The 27,056-nt window shown below is 40.7% G+C and overlaps 1 protein-coding gene across 1 annotated transcript; it reads right to left on the bottom strand.

Moving 5' to 3' along the window:
• Positions 1-1,633: 1,633 nt before the first annotated feature.
• b4galnt1b (beta-1,4-N-acetyl-galactosaminyl transferase 1b) lies at positions 1,634-18,262 on the bottom strand (the record flags this gene model as incomplete). Its single annotated transcript, XM_083971849.1, has 10 exons — positions 1,634-1,851; positions 4,853-5,090; positions 6,722-6,862; positions 8,075-8,262; positions 8,357-8,449; positions 10,337-10,517; positions 12,757-12,794; positions 12,984-13,090; positions 15,609-15,785; positions 18,048-18,262. The coding sequence occupies 10 exons, from the start codon at positions 18,260-18,262 to the stop codon at positions 1,634-1,636; spliced, it is 1,596 nt and encodes a 531-aa protein (XP_083827975.1).
• Between the last annotated feature and the right edge of the window lie 8,794 nt (positions 18,263-27,056).

Below are 27,056 nucleotides of genomic sequence, written 5' to 3'. Positions count from 1 at the left end.
TACTGAGCGGACCTCGAATGCACCATGATGAAGTTTTTTTTTAGTTTTTTTTTAAAGGAGCTGTATGTAAGATTGTTGCTGCAAAATTCAATGCAAATTCAAGATACTGCAGACTTGAGGTTGCCAGATATTAACCACACACACGCTAACCTCCGTCCTGCTCCAGCTTCGTGGCTCTGGTACCCCGAGACTCACTCACACAGTCTCTCTCTACGATGCAACAATGTTGTAACAGAAGTGTGAAATGAAGCGGATAAATCTGTATTCATGCACTTCGGAAAAACAGATTTGTCAAGACGTTTCTGAGAGTCATAGCGACGTCTTTTAAAGTAAAGTAAAATATCACTTTTTGAAGGTTCTTTAACATATATTTAGGTGTTTGCCCCCAAAAAGTTAGCCTGGGTATATCCATGCTGCCTTGCACGCGATTTTATTTGCTCTGCAAGTCAGCCTGGAAACCATGGACGCTTTACCTTTCAATGCAGCGTTTGAAAGTGTTTGAAGAGCAACGTTTAGCGTTTTTTTCCTCATCTGACTTCTGTCGCTCTACATACGTCATCGGGTATGATTGATACGATTGGCTATAAGCTACGTACAGTACAGACGCATTTGATAGACATTCGTAGCGCCCAATAAACAGCTCTGGGTTTCGTAAACCACGCCTCAAATACGAAAAAATGAACGGGTGGTTCCCAGACCAGAATCTGAATCTACATTGAGATGAGGTCTGGTGTTAGCCAGGGAATAAAATGAGAGAACTGACAAAAAAATCTGTAATTTTCAGGCTCCCGAGGTTGAAATCCATGTGGTTTTATGAAAAGTTCCCTCAGTTGTCTCACAATGATGTCATTAGTTTTCGAATTTGCATAATACCGCCTCTACCAAATGCTCATTTGCATTTAAAGGGACAGGCACTGAAACCAGCCGTTCTGAACAGGGCTGTTTTGAGCGGATGAAAAGAGCTGTGATGTTTGATCCTCGGGGCATTTTGACTGAAGCATGTCTCAGACGTGTCTTTAAGACACCTGGGAACTATTTTAATTTGTGGAAAAGGAGCATAACATGTCTCCTTTAATAAAACATCAGACATAATCTACAGTGCTTGTTGTAGCTGCAGCTCAGTGGGAACTGGCAACCTGATTGACGCTGAGATGCTCCTGACTGATTGAGCGGTGGGTGGAGCAACAGGCCAAAAAACCACAAAATAAAAACATAAACATGATTTGCATGCTGCAAATAATAAAATACTCTGGCTGTACTGTTGTTGTATTTCAACCTAACATGATTCCTTAGTCTCCGGTGACATATTGGGTGATTTTATGATTAATTGCCTTATATTTCTTACATACAGCTCCTTTAAACCGTGTGAACGACACAATGAACTGGTCGTCAGGCGTCTGGATATTTACAGCGTTGTTGAAGTGAAGTGAACTCTGATCTATAATATAGTATATCGGAAACCGTTCTCCAGGTTTTCAAGGTTTTTCCAGGTGTTTTGTCTTTTTTTTTTTGTTAAATCTTATCTGACAGGACGCGGTGATGGAGGAGGAGGGAGGAGTGAGGGAGGTGAGGGGGGAGGAGGAAAATGTCTTTGGCAACTCAGGAGGAGCAGAGGAACCGTGGGATTTAAAAACTAATTACGAGTCAAACACTGGAATCGGTTTTTGAAGAAGAGGAGGCCGTTCTTGGTGTGCGTGGCGTCGGACGAGGCTGACGGGTAACGGAACTTGGCGTAGGTCTTGTCGCTCTCCGATTGGCTGATCCAGGGGAGTTTCACTTTGGTCGCGTGGTTGACGATGACGTCGTCGCACGAGCCGACGTGGAGCGACCCGAGGCCGTCGATGAAAAACTCTGGAAAGCAAACACAAACAAAAAACGATTTAGACTTAACATTAAAACTCAATTAGCACAACATTTATTTATGGTTTTCTAAACATCTGGGCCCAGTTGTTTGATCACATAATCCTTCTTTACTTTTATCACAGTTGTTCAAAGCAAAGTTGGATTGAATCAGTCCGATCCAGATACAAACTTTTCAAGATACCCTAGTGCTTTTTTTGTTTCCCAATTTTTTCTTGAAATTTTACCACTTTTTTCTAGTATTTTAAAAGCTTTTTTTTTTTGAGAGATAATTTTTTTTTTTTTAGAAATGTAACCACTTTTTTAGAATTTTTTTCTAGAAGTTTTTTTTTTGAGAAAATTTACCACTCTTTTCTAGAATTTTAAAAGCTTTTTTTTTTTTTGAAATTTTTAGAAATATTTTATTCATTTTTAGAAATGTTACCCCTTTTTCTAGAATTTTTAAAAAACTTTTTTCTAGAATTTTTAAAAAACTTTTTTTCTAGAATTTTTTCCACTTTTTTCTTGAATTGTTTTTGAGAAATGTTACCACTTTTTTTAACAGAAATTTCTCTACAATTTCCAAAAGTTCATGCCATTGGCCCTAATTTGAACGTACATTGACTAAAAAAAGTAATGCTATTCCGTCTCAGAACAAATATTTATGTATTTCTGGTGTTTGCTTCAAAATTTTGCCCAATGGGGGTCCGTGGTCTAATTTGTGTCAACTTAGGGGTCCTTGATGTAAAAAAAAAAAAAAAAAAAGGAAAAGAAAAGAAAAGAACCACTGCATTAGTCTAATATATTGTGAATGTTTTTCCTTGTGTTTCAAATTCAAACTTCAAATTTCATTTAAATGTCCAGTAGTTTGGGAAAAGTTCTTAATTTGTGGAATAATCAAAAGTTTACTTTATTTACTTTATCACTGTAATGGTTTAAAAATCAGGTGCAAAATATGAATCAATAAACGTATATCACATTATAAATGTTGCTTATTTGTCCAGTTTGAATTTAATTTCAATCATATTTTGTTCCTGAATCAACCCGAATGCTGGAATCAGGATAATCCAGATTTTTTGGATCAAAGTTTTTCTGATCCTACTAAAAAGTTTTCAACAACACAAACTGAGGGTTTGATCCAGATTAAAACCAAAAACTGGATTATGTGATCTAATCCGATCTCAGAAACTCTTTTTTAAAGATTTGATCCGATCCATTATCCAAAATCAGATCAGATCACTCTTGAACAACTGGGCTCGTTGTTTGTTATATATTAGAAAAATAAAATAACATACAGGGTGAGTTATAAATGAAGATGTTCCAGTCACTGTAAAGACAGGAAGAAACAACCTAAAAACTAAAATTAAACCTGAATTAAATCGGTTCCTCTGTGCAGCAGCTGTAGTTTAATTATAGCAGCGCAGTGACACTGAGATATTAAAACCACAACTAGGTCACAGCGAAATTCACCTTTGAGCTTTGACACCAAAATAAAATCAGCTCATCTTTGAGTCTGTTCCTACTTCTAAAAGACCGAATCCAGAGAAACAACCAGAGCTGGAGGAAGTTTAGTTTCCATTCAGTGTCATGAGGAGATTATTTTTTTAACAACCTTCAAACTGAGGAAGGAAAAGAGAGAACAATTAAATTAGTTTTAATGTGTAGTTGAATTAATTATAGCAGAGCAGTGACTCTGCTGCTGCTGCTGTTTAATTCACTTGGCAAAAAGATTATGATCATGAAATATGATAGAACGTAAATTACTAACACACTTGAATGAAAAATGTGTGTGTGTGTGTGTGTGTGTGTGTGTGGTGTGTGTGTGTGTGTGTGTGTGTGTGTGTGTGTGTGTGTGTGTGTGTGTGTGTGTGTGTGTGTGTGTGTGTGTGTGTGTGTGTGTGTGTGTGTGTGTGTGTGTGTGTGTGTGTGTGTGTCTGATGGTTTTATTTCTAAGTTTAGCTTCACAAGACCTTTTGATTTGGAAAAAGTTAAAAAAAAAAAAAAAAATTTCAGTCTCAGTTTTCTATGAGCTGAGGAAACATGAAACGTCCTAATTTCCTACCAGACCAGTGTAGCAGTGTATGAGATGAAAAGTTACCTGGATTTCTACACCCATTATGCACCGGGGCGATAACTGTTCCCCTTTGAGCTCTGACCGATTATTAAAAGGGATAGTTCACCCAAAATTTAAATGTCACTCTTTATCTACTCACCCTCATGTCGACTAAGGGCTGGGAGAAGTTTCAGAGCCAAATCACGCGAGATTTGAAATGACACAGGCAGAGCAGTGAACTGAGAGACTGGGAGCTTCCGCTACAAACAAGCTTAAAACATAGACTTATTAAATTTTTTTCAGGAACAATTTCTCATGTCGGGGCTTCAATACAAGACGGACATTACAGACGAGCACCATGGAGGTATTTGGATGTTTTTTGGTGTGTCTTTTTGGACGAAGAAAAGTGAGCACCGTTCTCAACCCGCTGTAACTCAGAGAAGCCACGGAGGACTCTGAAACTTCTCCCAACCCTTAGTCGACATGAGAGTGGGTAGATAATGAGTTGAATTTTGGGTGAACTATCCCTTTAAAGCAGAAGTAAGCGGAATGTTTGTGTTAATATGAGTCTTAAATAGTTCTATCTTCCAACAGCAATCACTTCTATAGAGTGTTTGGTCTGAAACACGGGTCTGTCAGTCACTCTGCTCTGCTCTGCTCTGAGCCGAGGAGAAAACTTTCCTTGTATCCTACAACCTTTATCCAATGAGGAGAGAGAACGGCATAAAGGGGCGGTCCTCTCTGTGTGTGCAGCCAAGCGATGCGCGTGTATGTGGTGACGTAGGGACGAGGGCGGGGACTGCTAACTCCATCGGCTGACAAGAAGTTAGACAAAACCACCGGATCGCTTACTTCTGCTTTAATGTGAAACTAAAATGCCCTTACTAGAATAAACTGAATAAAATTTCTGTATGTGACCCTGAGATGTTCAGGTTTTCCCTCTGCACTGCACTCACTCACCCAGGTGAGCGACCCTGGTGAGTCGCGGGTCGAATCCGACCTGCTGGACTTTGTCGGTGCGCGCGAGGAAGAAGTTGATGACGCCGTCGGTGACGACACAGTTGGGGAAACCCTGGATGACGTGATGGAAACCCCTCCGCATGTGTAAACAGTCTCCGTCCTCCTCGCCCGGCTCGATGGAGATGGTCTGTCTGTAGGTGGCAGTGTAGCCTGTGGCCTCGCGCACCGCTCCGCCCACCTGCGCACACACACACACACACACACACACACACACACACACACACACACACACACACACACACACACACACACACACACACACACACACACGACATCATCACACCACTGACATTTTATCTATTTGTTTTTATTTGATTTTACTGTGTTTTATCTTTTATCTCTTTTATCTCATTGATTTTAGTTCTGTTTTATCGTATTTTATTTTATCTTATTGTGTCCATTGTTTTATTGTGCTTCTGTTACTTATTGTTAGGGATGGGAATTGATAAGATTTTTACGATTCCAATTCCATTTTCGATTCTGCTTAACGAATCGGTTCTTTATTGATTCTCTTATCGATTCTCATTTGGAAAAAAAAAAGGACAACCCCAAATAGTCGACCAAGCATTATCGACCAAAAAGTCATTAGTCGACCTAAATTTCAACATTTGGAGGCGTGGCTTGTCAAAATTAAGTCAAAATCAATATGACTGAGCCATGTGAAAGATTGAAGGGCTTTTAATTTGAAGGGCCACATACAGGAAGTCGTGACACTCACTCGCTGTCAGTTTTTTTTTTTCTCTACACGGGTAACTTGCCAACTTTTCCGATGTTGTTACAGACGTGTCTGGTTTGGAGACTCAGACGTGAAAGCACGTAGGCGATCACTGCTGTTTTCAAAGAGCAGCGGGTGTTACCGCGAGCCCCGTCCCAAAGCCGCTGACCACCCACCACCAGCCTCAGCTCAGTCACTCACCTCATCTACCGTGTTTATGGTGATAAACAGGCACACTGCCTGTAATTAAACCCGACCGCCGTGTTGGACTCACCAGCATTAAAGCAGAAGTAAGTGATATATTTGTGTTAATATAAGTCTTAAATAGTTATATCTTCCGACAGCAATCACTTACATAGAGTGTTTGGACTGAAACACGGGTCTGTCAGTCACTCTGCTCTGCTCTGAGCCGAGGAGAAAACTTTTCTCGCATCCTACAGTTTTTATCCAATGAGGAGAGAGAACGGCATGCAGGGCTGTGTGTGCAGCCAAGGGATGCGCCTGAATGTGGTGACGTAGGGACGAGGACTGTTATGGTGCGTTCAAGGAAACTCGTAACTCGTGTTTTTCCGACCGTGAAGTGGTACCAGTTCGATCTGGTACGAGTTCACGGGTCGGAAGTTACGAGTGGCCGTTATAGTGACTTTCACAGGTAAAACAGGTCGGAGAAACACGAGTGGGTTGCCTGGAACGCTACTAAGTCGTAAGTTGTGACTTGAAGCTGTAATTTACGGTTTCAAAAGCCTGCCTGGAACGCAGCATTAGCCAAAACGACCGGATCGCTTACTTCTGCTTTAATTCAAAGAGCGACTGGGGCAAGAAAAAAAAACATACAAGGACTGGAATTGATAAGGGAATCGTTTGCAAAATTGGCAAACGATTCCAAGGAATTGAAACACTGGGAACCGATTCTCAACAAGAACCGGTTTTCGATTCCCATCCCTACTTATTGTATTTTTATCTTGCTGTGCAGCACTTTGGAAACCTTGTGTTTGTTTAAATCGTGCTGTATAAATAAAATTGGATTGGCTTGGATTGGCCATCATCACGGTGCAGAGTCTTCAGGTCGACGTGTCTGTCCGACCGTCCCTCACCAGGTCCAGAGTCGTCCTCTCCAACACGTCCACCAGCTTCTCCAGCTTCGTGTTCGCCGTGAAGATGAAGTCGTCGTCCACCCACAGCACATACTTCGTGGTTACCTGGGAAACGGCCAGGTTTCGTCCCGCGAACCAACCCTACGAGTCGACACAGCAGGACACACTGAGTCTGAGCTCCAAGAGCAGGAAACTGTACAGTAACCTTAATAGGCCGTTAATTACATGATAATGTCAAGAAATAGCCTAGAAATATTAATTAATTGCATAGTAATGTCAAGAAATAGCCTAGAAATAACAATTATTTGTGTAGTAATGTCAAGAAATAACAATTAATTGCATAGTAATGTAAAATAGCCAGGAAATAACAATTATTTGTGTAATAATGTCAAGAAATAGCCTAGAAATAACGGCCAATTTCATAGTAATGTCAAGAACTAGCCAAGAAATAACAATTAATTGCGTAGTAACGTCAAGAAAAAACCTAGAAATAACAATTAATTGCGTAGTAATGTCAAGAAATAACAATTAATTGCATAGGAATGTAAAATAGCCAAGAAATAACAATTATTTGTGTAATAATGTCAAGAAATATCCTAGAAATAACGGTCAATTTCATAGTAATTTCAAGAACTACCCAAGAAATAACAATTAATTGCATAGTAATGTCAAGAAATAACAATTAATTGCATAGTAATGTAAAAATAGCAAAGAAATAACAATTATTTGTGTAGTAATGTCAAGAAATAGCCTAGAAATAAAGGTCAATTTCATAGTAATGTCATGTAAAGACAACCAAGTCCTTGCAATTGACCGATATTCAGTCAATCCTTAAGTTAAGTTAAGTTAAGATTCCTTTATTTATCCCACAGTGGGGAAATTTACATTTGTGCACTGCAGCAGCAAATACTGTAGCAACAGATTAAAAATAGAAACAGAATAAGACAAGAAGAATATAAACATCACACAACATTTCTTGGCTATATGTTTCTTGACATTACTATGAAACTGACTGTTATTTCTAGGCTTTTTCTAGACATTACTACACAAATAATTGTTATTTCTAGGCTATTTCTATACATTATGACACAATTAATTGTTATTTCTAGGCTAGTTCTTGACATTACTATGAAATTTACCGTTATTTCTAGGCTATTTCTTGACATTACTACACAAATAATTGTTATTTCAAGGTTATTTTTTGACATTATCACGTAGTTAGCGGCCTGTAAATTAAAGAGTTACAACAGGTGTGTGTGTGTGTGTGTGTGTGTGTGTGTGTGTGTGTGTGTGTGTGTGTGTGTGTGTGTGTGTGTGTGTGTGTGTGTGTGTGTGTGTGTGTTTACTACCTACCTTTCCAAAAGGCATGATGTAATGCTCGATGTTCGGCCCGGTGATGGTTTTGGGGTTTTCGCTGTCGTCGGCGATGACGATGGTGACGGTGGGATAATACCTCCGGATGCTGTCGATCAGGTCCTGCAGCTTGTCGTAACGCAGGAAGGTCTTCGTAGCTATGGTAACGAGGGCGCTGACGTTGTACTCTGCAGAGGAGGAAGATCGAACGACAGAGAGAGACAACTGTGACCTCTGACCTCATCTATGCACTCTGGTGTTGTGTTGTGTTGTGTTTTTTACCTCCATTGGATCCAGTGTTGTACAGTTTGGGCGTGACACTGTGACGGATCTTAATACTGAAGAGAGCTTGATGCCCCTCGGTGTCAAACTGCACTGAAAGACACAAAAACAAAGACTTTTAATTAATTTTATCAGCGTTATATGATGCAACTGTCTCATTCAACAGCTGATAACACGTAGATCAACAAGGATCAGCTCTTAAATGAACTTATTTATTGAGACACTACAGGTGAATAGGGTAAAAAAAAGATATCACCATGCAACTTCCCAAGTTTCTTTACGTACATTAAGAAAATTATGTTTTGTGTAACAAGTTTTGTCAAATTTTATGTTTAAATATGTAAATGAGGCAATATCTAATTAAATATGCGCTAATTTGCATTATATTTCCAGAACAGAAATCTGAAAATTGGATAAAGCCACTTTTAAAATCAAAAGTTTTAAAAGTCAAAAGTTTTTTCAGAGGAGGATTTGGATATCTCTTTTTTTTTCACTCTGTAAATGAGAAAATACTACTGTCACCAGCCCTAAAAAGTCAAATTTTCGTCATGTTTTTAGGCATAAAATGTTCCTATAAATCAGGCTGTGAATGATATATCAACAATCCCCTCTGTAAAAACCTTCAGAGTATATAAAGGAATAAAACTGGAAGGTTTGGTGTCTGTAAGTGCTGCTGAAGTGGAGATTTCTAGCTCAGAGTCTGAGGAAAAACTCATTTTGAGAAAACGGCCTTTAAAGATTTGTATTGCAAAATTTCATAAATTGTAATAGAGAGCCTAAGCGGAAGCAGGAAGTAACGTCGCCATGGGATCTCAACTCTGAAAAACTATCCATGCAAGTGAACGGGACTGAAAGTTTTATTTCGTGATCCGATTGAATTGTGCCATGAGAAAAAAATATGACCTCTACCTGTTTAAAACATCACGTTTCATCCGGGAAAAAAAGCAGTTTATCGTAAAACGGTAACGGAAGAATGTATTTTGTGTGACGACGCTCTACGGACTACAGATCTGGTGTCCCACAAAAAATACATCTGATTTCTCTTCATGAAACGTGATGTTTTAAACAGGTAGAGGTCATATTTTTTTCTCATGGCACAATTCAATCGGATCACGAAATAAAACTTTCAGTCCCGTTCACTTAGTTTTTCCGAGTTGAGGTTGAGGTGACCGTTACTTCCTGCTTCCGCTTAGGCTCTCTATTGTCAATTGTACTTTTATGATTTGTTGCGGATACGGAGGAAATGACAATTTTTTGGAGTGCACATCATTGTTCAGGAGAGAGAAAGCTTTACAACAGTGGGGATATTCTACAATTTCTTTCCTCTAGTCTGAAAGAAGACATGTTAAGGAAGCAAAATAGCCCAAAATCCCAAAATTGATCCATGCACAAACCAGGTGAGACTAGGGATGTCACGATTACTTGTTTTCACAGTTAATCGCGGTATTAAACGCCACAATTAATTCGTAATTCGTAATTAATTAAATCGTAAAGATTCCTAAATACCATCACTTCCCAAAAAAGATTATGTTGGAACCATATGTGCGCCAAAATAAAGGTAAATGCTCAGATACTGGTCCATTTATTAAACGTGACATTGAATTGGTAGGAATTTAAATGTTAGCATGTCATTTGTATTTAAAAAAAAAAAAAACCCAAATAAAACAAAAAACGATTAAAATAAAGGTAAACATTTGGTATAGAAGACAATTTATGACCTGAATATTTCAAACGCTTCCCCTGGAGGGTTAATAATTGGTCATATATTAATAGATAGTTGAAATATTTTGTGTAAACAGTGAGTAATGTAATTATATTTTGACTATTTTTGATTTTACACATTCATAATGTTGTGAAATTAATTAATGCATAATAATCATGATAATCGTAACACCGTGATTATTTCTCTGACAATAATCGTACCAAGAAAATCAAAAATCGTGACATCACTAGGTGAGACGGTAAAAGTCTGAGCCTCACCTGTGTCCGACGTGCTCGGGTGGAACAGTGTGTTTGTGTAGGTGACGAACTGCAGCTGCCGGTTCAGGTTGGTCAGGACGCTGCTGGACAGAGTCATGTGCATCTCGCCGTCGCCTTTGATTTTCACGCCGTCGACCTCGGCCGCCACGTTCAGAGTCCCCAGAGTCGCACTGATGTTTACCTGCAGCAGGAGAGAGACAGAGACAGAGATACAGAGCTTTACATAAAATAAATACTGTAGCAATAAAAATACTGGGATACATTTCAAAAATACAATTTCAACAAAGACAGAGATAAATACAAATGTTAAAACACACTAGAAAGTGCACAGAGACAAAACTACAGACATGCAACACTCAAAAACACCCCCAGGACAAAGTTTTGCCACACACAGAGTCTTTTTTGATAAATAATGATTAAAAACAAGAATGAGAATAAAAATAATAGGAAAAATTTTATATAATTTGTAAGTTATGGTCAAAAATTGTGTTTTCTCAGGTCTCACTGCAGACAAAAAGACAAAACAGACAAAAAGTTTGTCCTGTCAGTCTCATCAGATTTTCTCTCTTATTATGCGATAAATGCTGATGGAAACTGTTCTGTGTCTGATAATAATCAAAACGGTGTTTTCACGCCGTTGTCTTCTTGATATGTCGCAGTCAGTTGGCACATAAGCACTATTATATACAGTATTATTACTTGTGCAATGTTTACCATTTGTTGCTAAAAAAAAAGCTATATTATGTAACAACGACTCCTGAAAGCGGCTCGTCACAATTTTGGCTTTTGCAATTCAGCGCAAAAATTAATGGAAACATCTTAAAGCTGTACAGAAAAGAAAATTGAATTTGAGCCCACTGTGGGTCTTAACATTAGTGTAATAACTCATCTATCAGACGGTGTAGCCCAAACTTTGTGCAAAATTCTACTTTTGATTATATTCGGGATGAAAGTGTGGTAGTTTTTTTTCCCACATTGGATAATGCAGGCGCACGGATTATACGTCAGCCTGTACACGATTCATCAGCCACTGATATTGGATCCGTCATCCGTCATTCAAACGTCTGAGACACACACACACACACATGGAGCTCGGGCTCGCCCCAAGCTTTGAATATCCCGCCCGCTCGATAATGTGGTGGCAAAAAATGTTGTTCCTTCAACAAAGTATTTAATAAAAGGATAACGGGACACGTCAGCTGTCTTTCTTGAGTTTTAATAAAAGGCATTCATGAATGGAGTCACACACAACCACACAAGTGTACAGTCAGTGAGTGAGTGAGTGAGTGAGCTGAAGAGGCTCACCCGGGCGCTATCTTTATAGTTCCCAAAACACATTTGAACAACAGACAAAATATATGGCTGTGATAGCTGTGCCTGGCTCCACCGCCAGGACACAACTCCCCTTGTAAATTAACACAGAGCACCGGCCTGACCTTTGACCTGCTCTGTGTAGATTCAGTGATTTGTGTCTGGTGCATGTCAGCTGAATACCACTTTCCACAAAGTGAAAGGAGGTTCACTTAGTTAACATGGTTATACACCCCTTGTAAAGCATACAATGGGTTACACCAAAATTTCCCATTACAATAACGACCAATCAAATTCGTTTTTCTTACTCGGGTAAACTCGTGCAGCAACTCGTGACAACTCGGCGCAACAAACAGGACAAACGGCCATTTCTGTACACCTTTAAAGGTTCAGTGTGTAATATTTGTCAAGGTTTATTGGCAAAATCTGAATACTACTAGTGTATGATTGCTATAAAATAAAATTTGTTTGGTTTTCGTAGCCTTATAATTCTTCTTCTATAGGCTATAGCAAGGGCCTTGCTTTAGAGAGTGTTGCCATCTTGCGCCGCCATGTTTGTACGGCAGCCCGAACGGAAAATCCGGCCAGTCAGAGAGCACGTTTCAAGAGTTTCGTGTTCATAAATAAACCAACAAAAAAGACGGAGGAAGGAAAGAAGAAGGAGGAGCAAATGCTAAATGCAAAATGCAAGAAATGTATTTGATCGACCACCAGTTTGATCGCAAAACAGCGTGTGACGTCATTACGCACAGATTTTTATTAGCTTTTAAAGATCTTACATAGAAACGTACTTTTTTATTTGTACGTTTTATTCAGGTTAATATTTTTAGGATGGATAGAAACACGACTGCTGTTCCAGGGTGGATTAAACTCCCTCTGGACGTTCACCATGACCTTGACCTTTTCTTTGACACCGTTGACCTTTGACACCACGACTTTATCTCTGAGCTCGTTCTAAATTTGAAAAAGCTCCATAACTGAGATTTAAAAAAAAAAAAAAAAAAAAAAACGTCCAAGATGAAACCTGAGATGAAATGAAACAACATCAAAGTCTCCAGACGTCAGAGCCGTGGAGACGCTGTAGTTTCCTGAGAACTTGAAGTACTCACTGTGAAATGCTCTCTGGGAAGGTTGTGTAAGGCCAAACCTGAAAACACATGGAAACGATTTACAAACAGAGCTGATGCATTGTGATTGTTGTGACGCATTATTAATCCATTTCCTGTGTAAGTTCAAAGCAGCAGGAGATTTTACTGTAAACACTTTTTTTTAATTTTATATCTAAACGTCTTTCAGATGATCCATCCATCCATCCACTCTGTTTTTTCTTCCTCACCTGGGATGATGATTGTTTTCAGCGGCCGGACCTCCAGCCCCTGTGTTGGGTATTGTAACGGACTGTTTGCTTCTGCAACGATGAGAACGTCTGCAGGCGTCTGAGACCTGACGGGGAAACAAACACACACAAACACATGAGGAGGAGGGTGTACAAATCAGAATAAAAGGACAAACAGGCCTGAAAACTGTTTGGAAACGTAAACGGACTGATCCCAAAGACGAGAGAAATAATCCAGTGGCAGCAAATTATTAATAATAGAGAAAAGCTTGTGTAGAAAGGATTAATATGTCAGGAGGAAGAAACAGGAGCTGAAAGATTTTTCCTTTTTGATTTTTTTTTATATCTCTGTTGTGATCTGAAGCTGGAGACGAGAAATTTGATCCTGAGGAATGTTTAACGAAGAGAAGATACGACTGAAACAACATGATCCATCCAGGGTTTATCCAGACAGCTCTCATGGACAAGTTGTGACCTGCACATTCACCACGCTATGAGATAATAACACAACGTTACCAGACAGAGTTGTTTTAGAGGTAAATACAGAGACTGCTTGCTGGAAAACTGCTACCGACGGGAACGCGCATCAGCGGTTTTGCATGAATTTACCTCTAAAACAACTCTGTCTGGTAACGTTGTGTTATTATCTCATAGCGTGGTGAATGTGCAGGTCACAACTTGTCCACCAGAGCGTTCTGGAGTTGTTGGATTGTGTATTTGATGAGTTTGATGAGTTTGAAACCAAGAAATCCCATGAGCCTCCGTAGCGTAGCTCTGAGCAGCTCACGGCTCTGCTCCGCCGTTCTAAAGATAGCTTGCACCGACAATTAAAGGTAGCAAACCTACTGCTATGACTATAGGGATTATGGCAATGGGTCAATTTGCCAAAAATGTTGAACTATTCCTTTAAAGAGGAACTATGCAGGATCTGTACCTTAATTAAACTGCTTCAGAGTCCGAGTGCTGGTTAAATCAATGACTTGTAACTTGTTCGTAACGCGCCCCGTAACCCATAATCTCTTGTTGATGACAGATAAGACTACACAGATATACACATGGTAACATGGTAGATGATGAATAACCTTATCCACCGCTCCATGGATTGATTTCTCACCGGCTTCATCGTTGGAAACAAATGCAGATGGAGGAGAGGAGGGTTAGAGACACAGAGGAGAGAGAGAGACCAGAGTTGTGTGGAAGAAAATATTCATTTGGAGTAGTGAAGAGAGCAAAACCCTACACCTCTGAGTGTCTCTGACTCCACACCAATCAATGCAATACCATTCACTTGTATTACAATGCTACGTTTCCCAACAGAACACCTCCCCCCCCCCCTCCCCAACTATGCAACTCTGGTCTCTCCTCCTCTGTGTCTCTAACCCTCCTCTCCTCCATGTGCATTCATTTGTTTACAACGAAGCCGGTGAGAAAGAAATCAATCCATGGAGTGGTGGATAACGTTATTTATCATCTACCATGTTACCATGTGTATATCTGTGTAGTTTAATCTGTCATAAACAAGAGATTACGGGTTACGGGGCGCGTTACGTTTGTGTGGCGGTGTCGCCATGGAGACGAGAGCTGGGACACCGGGTCTGAGGCTCTGATCTTACAAGGTTGGTTTTCAGCCAAGAGACGCTAGGTGGAAGGCAGAGAGCCTCCATTCTCTCTATAATTCCTCTTTAAAGACCCGCAGGCCTTAGTTTGCTCACGCCTGATTAAGGGCGCTTTCACACTGTCCTCGTTTGGTCCGCTTTAAACGGACCAGAGTTCGTTTCCTCAGATAGTCCGCTTCGTTTGGGCAGGTGTGAAAGCTCAGTCAACCCTGGTGCAGTTCGTACAGTATGCCGTGTGAAAGCTCACCGGTCTAAACACAGGACCAAATGTACGTAGTGCATAACGTAGTGCATGACGTAGTGATGCTATATGCAGTGCATCTTGGGTAGGGGAAGTACAGCGCGCACTCCAAACCAAAACAAACCGTCTGTGTAGCAGCAACACCAACAACTCGACATCTCTCATCAGTCTCCGTCTTTTCCTCTGGTGCCGTTTCTCTGTCCTCAGTGCAGTTGTAAGAGCGAAATGCGCTCTGCCTCGCTGCCTTACATGGTGGTCGTAGTACTGCACGGCTTGCTGAGCCATGTGCAATTGATAAATAAAAAAAGACAAAAAACATCCCAAAAACAGCCAACTTCACATGCTGCTCCATGTTTACTGTTATCCAGCAGGTCTGCCAGTCGGGAGTTATTTCCCCTCCTACTTTGTCCAATCTACGAGCGGCCGTTGTGACGTTGAGTGTTGATGCTCAGAAAGTATGGTGCGCAAGTTTGGTGCGGTTCAGAAATTGCAGTGAGAAAGCGGAATCGAACCAATATGATGATAAATGCAACAATGCTGCAACTTTCAGCCCCCCAAGCGAACCAAATCCGCTTGGTTAGGTGTGAAAGCGACCTTAGACTCTCCAATCTACCTCCTGTGTTTGTCTTTGGGCCGAAGACCCTGGAGAAGAACCAACATGAGAACATGCAACTTCCACCAAGGGAATCAAGCCTAGAACCTTCATGCTAAGAGTTGACCTGAAGACCTGATAAACTGGACATTTCCAGTGCTTCTCTCTGTCTTTACCTCTTCTGGAAACTCTTGTACTCTTTGGCCCGTCTCCTCTTCATCTCCTCCAGCTCCGAGGCCTCGAAGGCCGTGTGCAGCGGGTGAGCCGACACCCGCGGGAACAGCAGCTGGGCGAAGGGCAGGTTCACGCCGCTGCTCTCGCCCTCGCACACGCAGCCGTTACGGGCCAACAAACTGCATCAGAGACACACAACACGACACGACGACACGACACGAGGAGAATCAGACAGTGGTGGACAGTAATGGAGTGTTAGATTTCTTTGGTACTTATTACTCTTACTTGAATACATTTCCAAGACAAATATTTTTACTTTTACTCGAGTTAATTTCTAGGAAGGCTGAAAAGTACTTGTTACTTTCAGGTCTGCTCTTTTTTTTCTTCTATTTTTTTTTCTTCCTAAAATCCTATTGAACACAAGCTGTGTTTGTCAAAGAAGGAAACCCTAACCCCTAAAAGCAAACACATCAGTGCAGCTGGTTTCAAAGAGTTCATTCTCAGAAACAAGAGTTAAAAGCTCCTTAAATTCATTTAGAAAAAATTATAGTTCAGTCAGACAACTCACGATTAAAATGTTTATTGCAGCTTCATTATACATTTGAGTTTGGCGTCAAGGCTCCGATTTCATCACTCCCTGAGAATAGGATTTCATTAAAGTATAAGGGAGTGATGAGCCTACAGGTGGATGCTGGGGAGGTGGTGGGGCAGAAAATAGGTTACCGCTGAGAGATGCTGCTGTGTCATAGACGAGCAAAGAGGACGATGGGTAAATCACCCATCTTAAATAGACCGCCAGATTGAGAGGGTGTGTGTACGATGTCATGAGAGTGACGCAGCGCAGCTCGAGTTGGCTGCCTGAACTAGCTCGCAGGCTTCGCTCCATTAATTCATTCATGTGAAAAATAAGAGATTTACTCTTACTCTTACTTTTACTTAAAGTAAATTTAACCCTCCTGTTGTCCTCCTAGGTCAAGGAAGGAAGGAAGGAAGGACGAAGGGAAGGAAGGAAGGAAAGAAAGAAGGAAGGAAGGACGAAGGGAAAGAAGGAAGAAAGATGGAAGGAGGGAACAGATCATGTCAATTGGATCAAAAGAGGAAGGAAGAAGAAATGACGACAAAGGGAAGGAAGGAAAGGAAAAAGGATTGTGGAAAGGAGGAAGGGAGAAGAGAAGGAAAGGAAAGGAGGAAGGATGGAGGAAGGGAACAGATTGGGTCAATTTGACCCAGAAGGACGACAGGAGGGTTAAAAGCATGTACTTTGGGATACTTAAGTACCTTTAAAAGCAAGTACTTTTTTACTCTTACTCGAGTAACATGTCGACTGAGCTACTTTTACTTGTAACAGAGTAAAATTTGACCAGCAGTATTTGTACTCAAATCAAATCAAATCAAATCAAATCAAATCAAATCAAATCAAATCAAATCAAATCAAATCAAATCAAATCAAATCAAATCAAAATAAACTTTAATGTCCCCGGAGGGAAAATTGTCTTGGACAATCAATGCTGTACATCCTGCAAAACAGATTTTAAACAGATCACACACACACAACCAACAGAGATCACTTACAGACAGTACGACTAAGTTCATAGTTCATACAAGTAATAAATAAATAATTATTGCACTTTTCTACTGTATATATTGCATCTTGCCTCAGTATTGCCACAGTCTCTGGGTCTAAATTGCACCATTTTGCATGTGTGGACTCCACCATCAGCACCAATTTAAAGGTGCCGAAAATAGAATATGTATCTATTAAAGCAGAAGTAAGCGATCCGGTCGTTTTGGCTAATGCTGCGTTCCAGGCAGGCTTTTGAAACCGTAAATTACAGCTTCAAGTCACGACTTACGACTTTGTAGCGTTTCAGGCATCCCACTCGTGTTTTTCCGACCTGTTTTACCTGTGAAAGTCACTATAACGGCCACTTGTAACTTCTGACCCGTGAACTCGTACCAGATCGAACTGGTACGACTTCACAGGTCGGAAAAACACGAGTTACGGGTTGCCTTGAACGCACCATAACGTCTTGTCAGCCGACGGAGTTAGCAGCCCCCGCCCTCGTCATGGATCTATTGGTCCTCGTCCCTACGTCACCACATTCACGCGCATCCCTTGGCTGCACACACAGAGAGGACCGCCCCTTTATGCCGTTCTCTCTCCTCATTGGATAAAGGTTGTAGGATATGAGAAAAGTTTTCTCCTCGGCTCAGAGCAGAGCAGAGGGACTGAGAGACCCGTGTTTCGGTCCAAACACTCTATGTAAGTGATTGCTGTCGGAGGATATAACTATTTAAGACTTATATTAACACAAAAATATCGCTTACTTCTGCTTTAACTGGGGTCGAGTTACTCTGTCCATCTCTGGAATCAGACGACCGACCGATCGATGGTGATGGAACAGAACCGGGTTCACACACACACACACACACACACTCACCTCGCCACGCTCTCCCTGACGTGGAAGGGGATGCTGCCCAGTCGGTGGTCCGGTTCTGGGAGCCTCTCCTCCAGGTGTCGCTCCACTATCAGGCCCGGCCTCTTCCACACGTCCACGGTGGTGTAGGCCCGGGTCGGCCACGAGTGCAGCAGCGCCAGGACCAGGACCACGGACGCCAGAACGGCCAGCAACACGGTTTTCCTCAGGGAGCGCATCCTAAAACCTAAAAAACACACAGACGGAGAACAGATGTCTCTCATTACTACGTACACACTCACATGCTCATGTGTTACTGGTTTGTTCAGTCTCCTTCCTGTCAACGCTGACTCACACGGGGGTAAGGGTTACTGAATGTAAAGAAAAAAAATATATAGAAGTCGACGGTGATCAGTCATCAGAGGTGTCGAAATGAGTAGAAAAGACTGTTTTTTTTAGATTAAAATCAGGAAGTGGAACAGGACGTCGGTCTATACACCACAACTGCTTGAACCCAGGGTTAAATATATGTATGGGTTTATTGGTGTCACACACATCCAACATACGAGCAGTGAAACATACAACTAATGAAGCTTGGTTTTTCTTTTTACTAATAAATAAGGGACAAACTCGTCAAAGTCTTTCTACTTTGTTGTTGTTGTTGTTGTTGTTGTTGGAGTTAGAAACATTATTTTTGATCTGTAGCTGAGGCTTCAATGTCATAGTTTCTACATAGAAGTGTAAGATTCTTGTTGTATCAACTCTGACCTATTATTTGTTCTCTCATCACACATACGGACGTATTATTTAATTCCGACTTAATAGGCTTTATGCACAGCTCCACTACTTCCTGAACTTAAAGGGACAACGAGGAGTTTTGGAAAAGCGAAGTGTTTTCACACTACATTTATGAGCCTCCGCGCGCACTGTAAAAATTCTTTGACCGGCGCAAGACAGACTCATGTTTTCATTCATCAATAATTAAAGTCAGAGGTTCGAAGACGATCACATACCGTCGTAGTTCCGACCATAAACGGCGATTCGGCTGCGTTATTCTCATGACTAGTTGCGAAACCGAAAGTAAGGAAACGCTGGTCGGCTCGCCCAGCATTTCCGCCACCACTAATAATAACAAAATAACGATAGAGACAAAACGATATATTTATCGAAAATGGGCCCATTAACAAGTGTGGGTAGCGTAGATTCATCCACATTAACGTCAGACTTTTTTATAACCAAATAGAAACTCCTTGTTGTCCCTTTAAACAAGCTCCTTTATTTCCTGTCTTACATTATTGGACAAACTGATTAATCCAGGTGTGTCAGACCATTGGATTAATCAGCTTGTCCAATAATGTATACGACAGGAAATAAAGGAGCTTGTTTAGGTTCAGGAAGTAGTGGAGCTGTGCATAAAGCCTATTACACCTAACCACCACCACCACCACCAACATGTTGCTGCTGCTGCTGAGTGTTGGAGGTCATTTCCTCCTTTGTTTCATCACTTTTTCCTTTTTCCTAATGAACGTTTCCTTATGAACCCCAACCAACAGGACATTTAATAAACTCTTATTATCTGCAGTGTTATCAGCTCTGATAGTGGTCGATGCAACGTACCAGAGGCGTTGCAACAGGCAAACTGGCCCCCAGAGACGGCTGACCTTGGTCCATATCAATGACAACATTGAGAACATTGTGCATTGTACGCACTGCATAACTGTATACAATGAAGCCCCTTTCTTACTGGCCAAAAAAAACTTGTTTAAACCTGCCAACAATCGGCTTCTGAGAAAGGTCACCAACCCACGTCGACCAAATCTGCAGTCGAATCAGCTCGCCTCTGGTCGGCTTGGTACGGCCACAAATTCCAGTCACCTATCAGCGTTCGAAAATTGTTCATCGAACGTTTTGATCATTTTAAGGAAGGTCAAAACAGGAAAAGACACTGACCACTGCCTAACTAGCTTCCATGCTGCGTTTTTTTTTGACCCATAGGAAAGGAACCAGATGCTGATTGTTAAAAAACCTGCGTCGACCTGCTAATTTTAGTGGGAAAGCATCTTAAAGGGATAGTTCAACATTTTGGCAAATTGGTCCATTGCCATAATCCCTATAGTCATAGCAGTAGGTTTGTTACCTTTAATTGTCGGTGCAAGCTATTTTTAGAACAGCGGAGCAGAGCCGTGAGCTGCTCAGAGCTACGCTACGGAGGCTCATGTGATTTCTTGGTTTCCCTCATCAAACTCATCAAATACACAATCCAACAACTCCACAACGCTCTGGTGGACAAGTTGTGACCTGCACATTCACCACGCTATGAGATAATAACAGAACGTTACCAGACAGAGTTGTTTTAGAGGGAAATGCAGAGACTGCTTGATGAAAAACTGCCCCCAACGAGAATGTGCATCAGCGGTTTTAAATGAATTTACCTCTAAAACAACTCTGCGTGGTGAATGTGCAGGTCACAACTTGTCCACCAGAGCGTTTTGGAGTTGTTGGATTGTGTATTTGATGAGTTTGATGAAGGAAACCAAGAAATCCCATTAGCCTCCGTAGCGTAGCTCTGAGCAGCTCACGGCTCTGCTCCGCCGTTCTAAAAACAGCTTGCACCGACAATTAAAGGTAACGAACCTACTGCTATGACTATAGGGATTATGGCAATGGGCGAATTTGCCAAAATGTTGAACTATCCCTTTACTGTAAGTTAGTGCTGCCAACACCAATGTTAATTTCTCCTATTAGCAGTAGAACGGTAACGTATTTGTGGTCAAATGGTAACATTGATACCAGTATAGAACAGCTTGTTCTGTCCAAACTGTTTCTAATTTGTATTTGGAAGAGGATGATATTATATATTATCTCCTTGAATTTTCTGGTATAAATTTTAACATGAAGCATTGTTATTGCAAAATGGAAACAATCAATCAAGCAATAGTCTTGGATTCATGTTTCTTAGGTGGGTGGGTGTTATTTCTTGCCTGGGACCTCCAGAGAGTGTGGATCAGTGTTTCTCCCAATCTTTTCCAACTCACATGAAAATCTCATAAATGGTCTCGGCCCACCTCCGCCCCCATAGACAATACAGGGGCCGAATAATAATGTCTTCTCAGAGCACTTCTTTAAAAAATGTCTTTTAATGATACAGATAAAACATCCAGGACTGAACTGACAGCTGCAGGAAGTTCAGTTCAGTTCAGTTCAAGGAAGATGATGACATTAGTTCACATTCATTTTCACTGCGTGGGAGTCGGACACAAATCCACAGGTTTTCGCCCCTTATTTTTTTTTTAACAATCCAGAAACACAATTCTGTTTATTTCATTGTATTCAAAGTAAAGATGGTCATGCTTCCTTGTAACATGTCAGACTGCAATAGGTAGGACTGCCTGCAGTGAGATGGATGATGAAGCAGCAGCAACATCTACATCTGTTATCATAGGAGAATATCTCCTTCTATCATTGTGGATGAATTTCAAAGGAGGTTAAATCGAAAGCAACTGGACTTCTCATCCAAGAGGCTTCATCAGTTCATGTAGCATCTGACCAGGCTGGGACTGGTCCAACTATCTGGTGTGGAGACTCACTATTTAACCTCTTGTGTGGGCGATGAGAGGTGAAACGTCTTCCTAGACAAATAACTAAGTCCAGTTGCTTATTGTGGATGAATATTTAGCTTTTTACTCTGAAAGTTTTACTGCTCTGACTCACAGTAACAACGAGCAGAGTTCACATCAACTCAGGTTATTGTTTCACTTGACTTCTCACTGTAATATCCTACCGCATCTACAGGAGCCTTAGTGCATGTTTTCACGCCGTAGATGAACCAAATGTTTATTTAACGACACAAGCAGCTCAGTGTTTTCACAGTCTGACTTTTCTCCTCTCGATGATGATGATGATGCTGCTGCCTCCTATGTTTCCTCTACAGCCGACCTGCTGCTCTACTGGACACTGAACCCTCCAAAACTTCACCTTAATTAGCTCCGGCTCCACTTCCACTTCCACTCATTCTCTTTCTCTTTTCTAACTTTTACTTTATCCTTCTTCGCTTTAGCAGCAGCTGCTGCAGCTCAAACAAACTGTATAAATACACTCACAGCAGCAGGCGGTGTATGTGTCCTACGAGCTTTCACAGATAGCAGAGAGACAGGCTGTTGTGTTGTTGTTGAGATATTACTGCTGTCTGTGTGGTATCGGGGGGTTAAACAAGGATTTTTTTTAGGCAGCATGTGTCCTAGTTATAATTTTGGTTGAAAATAAAGGTCGAGTCTGTAGGTTTGTTTGTTGCAGTTTGTAAACACGACATTCAAATGGGCCCCTCCTCTCAAGGCAAGGCAAGGCAATTTTATTTGTATAGCCCGTTTTTACAAACAGTTTGTCTCAAAGGGCTTCACATGGCATCGTAACAACATCCTCTGCCCTTAGACCCTCACATCCACTGAGGAAAACAGCTCAACAGCTCAATCCCACAAAAAATCTACAGACTCTACCTTTAAATCAGTAAAAACAGCAACATTTTTTTAAAACCAGCTTCTAGATAGTTTTATTCACTGCAATTGTTTTATTATTTAGGGGGTTTATAGGTATTGGTGTGATTTGATTGGGGAAGGGTTATAATCAGTGATGGGAACAAAGGTGTTATAAAATTACAGCGTTACTAATGGCGCTACTTTTTTCATTAACGAGTAATCAAAAAAGTTACGGATTCCCCCGTTACAACGCCGTTACCGTTACTGACAATAAAATTCGCCGTTACTTGACTCAAGAAGTCCCGTCAGAAAATAATACACCCCTCTAAGTGTAGGCTACTTTATTTTCACTTCATCAACTGGTCAGAGAAAAGCCGTTTATCGGGATCTAACTGGCTCACTCACAGTATTCCTCCACACACGGAAAGAACCTATAGGTTTGAATATATGTGACATACATAAAATTGGCCGTTTATATATACTGTATATGGTGCATATATGCTGCATATATTTTATATGTCACAAATATTCAAACCTATATTAAAACCTATAGGTTCTTTCCGTGTGGACAGGCTCCGTGACGCGCCGTATCACTCCGCCTATCAGATGTTGTGTGGAGGAATAGTGAGTGAGTTGGTTAGTTCCAGATAGTGAAGCGGTTAGGGAGGGAAGTACAAGAAATTTGACATATCTGAGTATTTTTTAAAGTAACTTAATAGTTACTTTTTCATGTGGTAATTCACTTACTAACTCAGTTACTTTTTGGGGAAAGTAAACAAATTACTTTTTAAACGTAAGGTGCATAACATAACACCGGTTATAACCCCCCAATACATTAAGCCACTTGGACTCACTTGGACTCATTTCTATTTAAATGGATGTTTAAGACGACTTCATTCATAAATACCAGATCTCCCTGCAGATTTACAAAGCATTATAGAAGAATATAATATAATATAATATAATATACAACCTACCCAACAGCCTCTATCCAGTCAGTGAAAGGGCATCGACTGAAGACACCTGCATCTCCAGAAACCGTGTGGACAGTCACCAAGATGAGCGAGTCCCTTCCCCATCTGGAATAAGAGAAAGAGAAAGAGAGACAGTGATGATTAAAAAGAATTAAAGGTCACACACTCGTTAATTCTGCACAGAATAATTAAACACGATTGCATTATCTCTTAAAAACAACAGAGATAGGCATCCATATGGTGCTTCATCGGCTCCATCAGCTGCTCGCATGGTCTTACAACCCCCCAGGGAAAAACCAGGAGAGGGTGAGTGTGGGGGGTGCAGGGAAAATCAATTTCAGGATAAGATGGACAGAGCTGAGCCGTGTGCTCTCTCTCACGGGAAGTGGCTCTTAAACTGCTGCTTCTGCTGTAACAATGTAGTAATGCTGCTTTACGCTCAGTGTCCATTAGAACGGATGCATGCATGCATACATTTATATCATACATTATAAATCATATATCGGCCTATTGGGTGACTTCCTGATAATGTGTTTTGTGTAATAATTTGCATTCTGATCCCAGTGTCTGAACCTCATAACAGGATGTTACTTTCCATAATAATAAATGAAAGCACAGGTGAAACCATAACACACAAGAAATAACACTTTTTTCAAATGTGCATCTCACAATTTACAGTGAATTTGACACAATGAGAACACAATAAACACCCTGCAGCAGTAACATAACATAACATAACATAACATAACATAACATAACATAAACCAAGCTCTGCAGAGAGAATAAATGCTATGATACTTAACTATAATTTGGATTCACACTGTTATTTAAATACAATATAGTGTGCATAACTCCTTTGCACCACAATTTACCATCACTTACATCCAGGACTTTGCTGACATGCTCCACTTTATACTCTCTAACAAACACCTTTGCACATTTTGTACATTACACTTGCCTTATACTAAGCACTACTTACTTATTGTATGGTATGTTATGCTATATTGTAGTGAATGTGGTTTACTTTAATGTTGGGTGTGCTTTGTTTTATTATATGGTGTGATACCATATTAGCTAAATCTGCTATTTTTTTCTTGTAAATGATCAATGCAAGCACACACTGTCCTTAAATAAAATAATCATTAATATGTGGAGATAAACTTCCTGAACCTGAATCAGCCCCACAACAGCAAGGACAGGAGGAGCAGAAGGAGCAGCAGCAGGAGGAGGAGGTGAAGACACACCAAACATACCGGTCCCTCCCAAAGCCTCATGGTGTGTTGTCACTTGCCTCTTTTGCAACACAACCACTGTGAATCACTACGAATCTCTATTTTTAATGCTGATAAAATATCCATAAACACGCCAGAGAATGAACGGTGCTGTAGCTGCTGGTGGTCCTGCAGCAGCAGCAGCAGCAGCAGCAGCAGACTGGGCCTGGCTGCTGCTGCTCCGCTACATAATTGGCTCCATCGATAGAGGCCTATTATCCTACCTTGTCGTGAGCTGGACTGCAGGGGTAAGAAGAAAAAAAATAAAATAAGGATAATGCACATAAATCTTGATGTATAGCTCTCGACCGCATCCTTCACCCAGACTCACTGAATGAAGCGCATCCCTCCCCCTGAACAACAAAGCTCCGCTGTGGTCTGTGCTCTTTTCATCGACACTTACCTTGGATCCAGACAATACAAATTTAAAAAATTTAAGAGAGAAAAAAAAAAAATCTCCACGCCTTTCTTTTCTTTTCTTCCCTCACGTCCAGTCTGGGAGCGGCGGAATCGTCCAATGCTGATGATCCACAGCTGAGTGAGAGAGTGAGTGAGAGCCGTATGGGCCGCGTTACACAGGCTGATCATATGGAGGAGGAGGAGGAGGAAGGAGGGAGGGTGTGTGTGGTAGGGGGTGTTGAAGGTTGGGGCTCACCTCAGTCCAAAGACGCTGCTGCTGCTGCTGCTGCTGCTGCTCCCCCAGTATCTGCTCCCTCCTCCTCCTCCTCCTCCTCTCGCCCGTCTGTAGCCCAAATGGTCGAGTTGCTCCTCGGCGGTGAAGCTGCTGCTGCTGCTGCTGCTGCTGCTGCTGCACCCTTCACCGGTGTGTGACACATGTCCTAGTTCATTTTTTCATTATTTGTAACGGGACTCTGCATATTCATGAACATAGGCTATACAATATGTAAATGCACCACCAGATTTATTTAGCTATAAGGCTAATTTCCATCTGCAGTCCCGTCCCGCAGTTCACACAAAAACAATAGACATTAGACAAGGACGAGAACAAGAACAAAGCACAACATGGTACAAATACCATATCACAATGTATCAAACAGTAGAAGGAGCAAGCAGTAAAATGAAAGTGCATTTAATCGACAAAAGTGTCCAATAGCGCTGTTAAGATCCATTAGTAAAGTGCATCTGTAATAAAGTGCATCTGTAATAAAGTGCTGGTTTTTAAATTGCATGGAGTAAAGTGCCTATTATTTGTAGTAATCTAAAATATGAGAACTATACCCTTAAAGCACATGAACTGAACATTAACCTTATTTCTAACAACAAACCATATAGCTCCTTAGCTCACTATTGTGCATGTGTGGTTTTACTAGGCCTGTGTCCTACAGTATATGTCCCATGTGTGTGTGGGGGTGGATGGACATCTGTGTGCTGAATAGGTGTAGCCTATTGTGTCATATGTTTGGTATGTGTGGGAAGTGGGATTTTTGCTTTGACAGTCTGTCTCTATTATTTTTTACATTAGGCCTGGGACGTTTTATTTTTATTTTTTTTCTATATCACATACGTAGACTGATTGTTGCCTATGTGAATATCCAGAACTAGAACTTCTTTACATAGTGTCTAACTGTGCTTGGAAATCTGACGGTAAAATAGGCTACATACTCCAAAGGAGGGCGGTGATATGATATATTAGTGGGATAGGCTAATAGCTTTATTGTGATTTTTGAAGAAAAAACTCTCTCAGTATAAAGAACACACAATGCAACGCACAAAAGTGACCAGTGACATAATTTTAATGCAACCAAAGGAATAAGCATTGGTTGGAAACTTGATAAAATATCAATACAGGCTTCAAAGAATCCATATACACATCATACTTATTATTCTTACATAGCCTACCTTCACTAAGATACATTATTCCTTTATTAGCCTCACAATGGGGAAGTTTGAAATATTGCAGCAGCAAAAGCAAAAGAAAATAGAAATAGCCTACGATAAAAATGTAAATGACAGAATATATAAAATAAGATAAAATAGTTATGTACAAGAGTAGCCTAATATTGGTGTTGATTAATGACAGGCTATTCTACCTGTGTTAGATATTGTAATTGTCAATATTTGAAGTGAGAAATATATTATATTCTTATTTATAGACCTATAATAAAATTTGAATCCTAAAAATTAAACATTGATGATAAATAATGCGGAAAAAAAACAAAAAACAATAGCAATATGGTTAAATTAGCAATATGGTAAAAATAATTAGCTACTGTAAACCCGCGCTAAAGGGTGAGTTTGATTTGTGACCGCGTAAACCTGGACAGCGACATAATACGTTGTTTCCGTAAAGGCACC

This window comes from Trachurus trachurus (assembly GCF_905171665.1).
Source record: "Trachurus trachurus genome assembly, chromosome: 5".
NCBI classification, from domain to species: domain Eukaryota; kingdom Metazoa; phylum Chordata; class Actinopteri; order Carangiformes; family Carangidae; genus Trachurus; species Trachurus trachurus.
The sequence above is the reverse complement of the archived record's forward strand: the minus strand, read 5'-3'. Positions and strand labels throughout refer to the sequence as shown.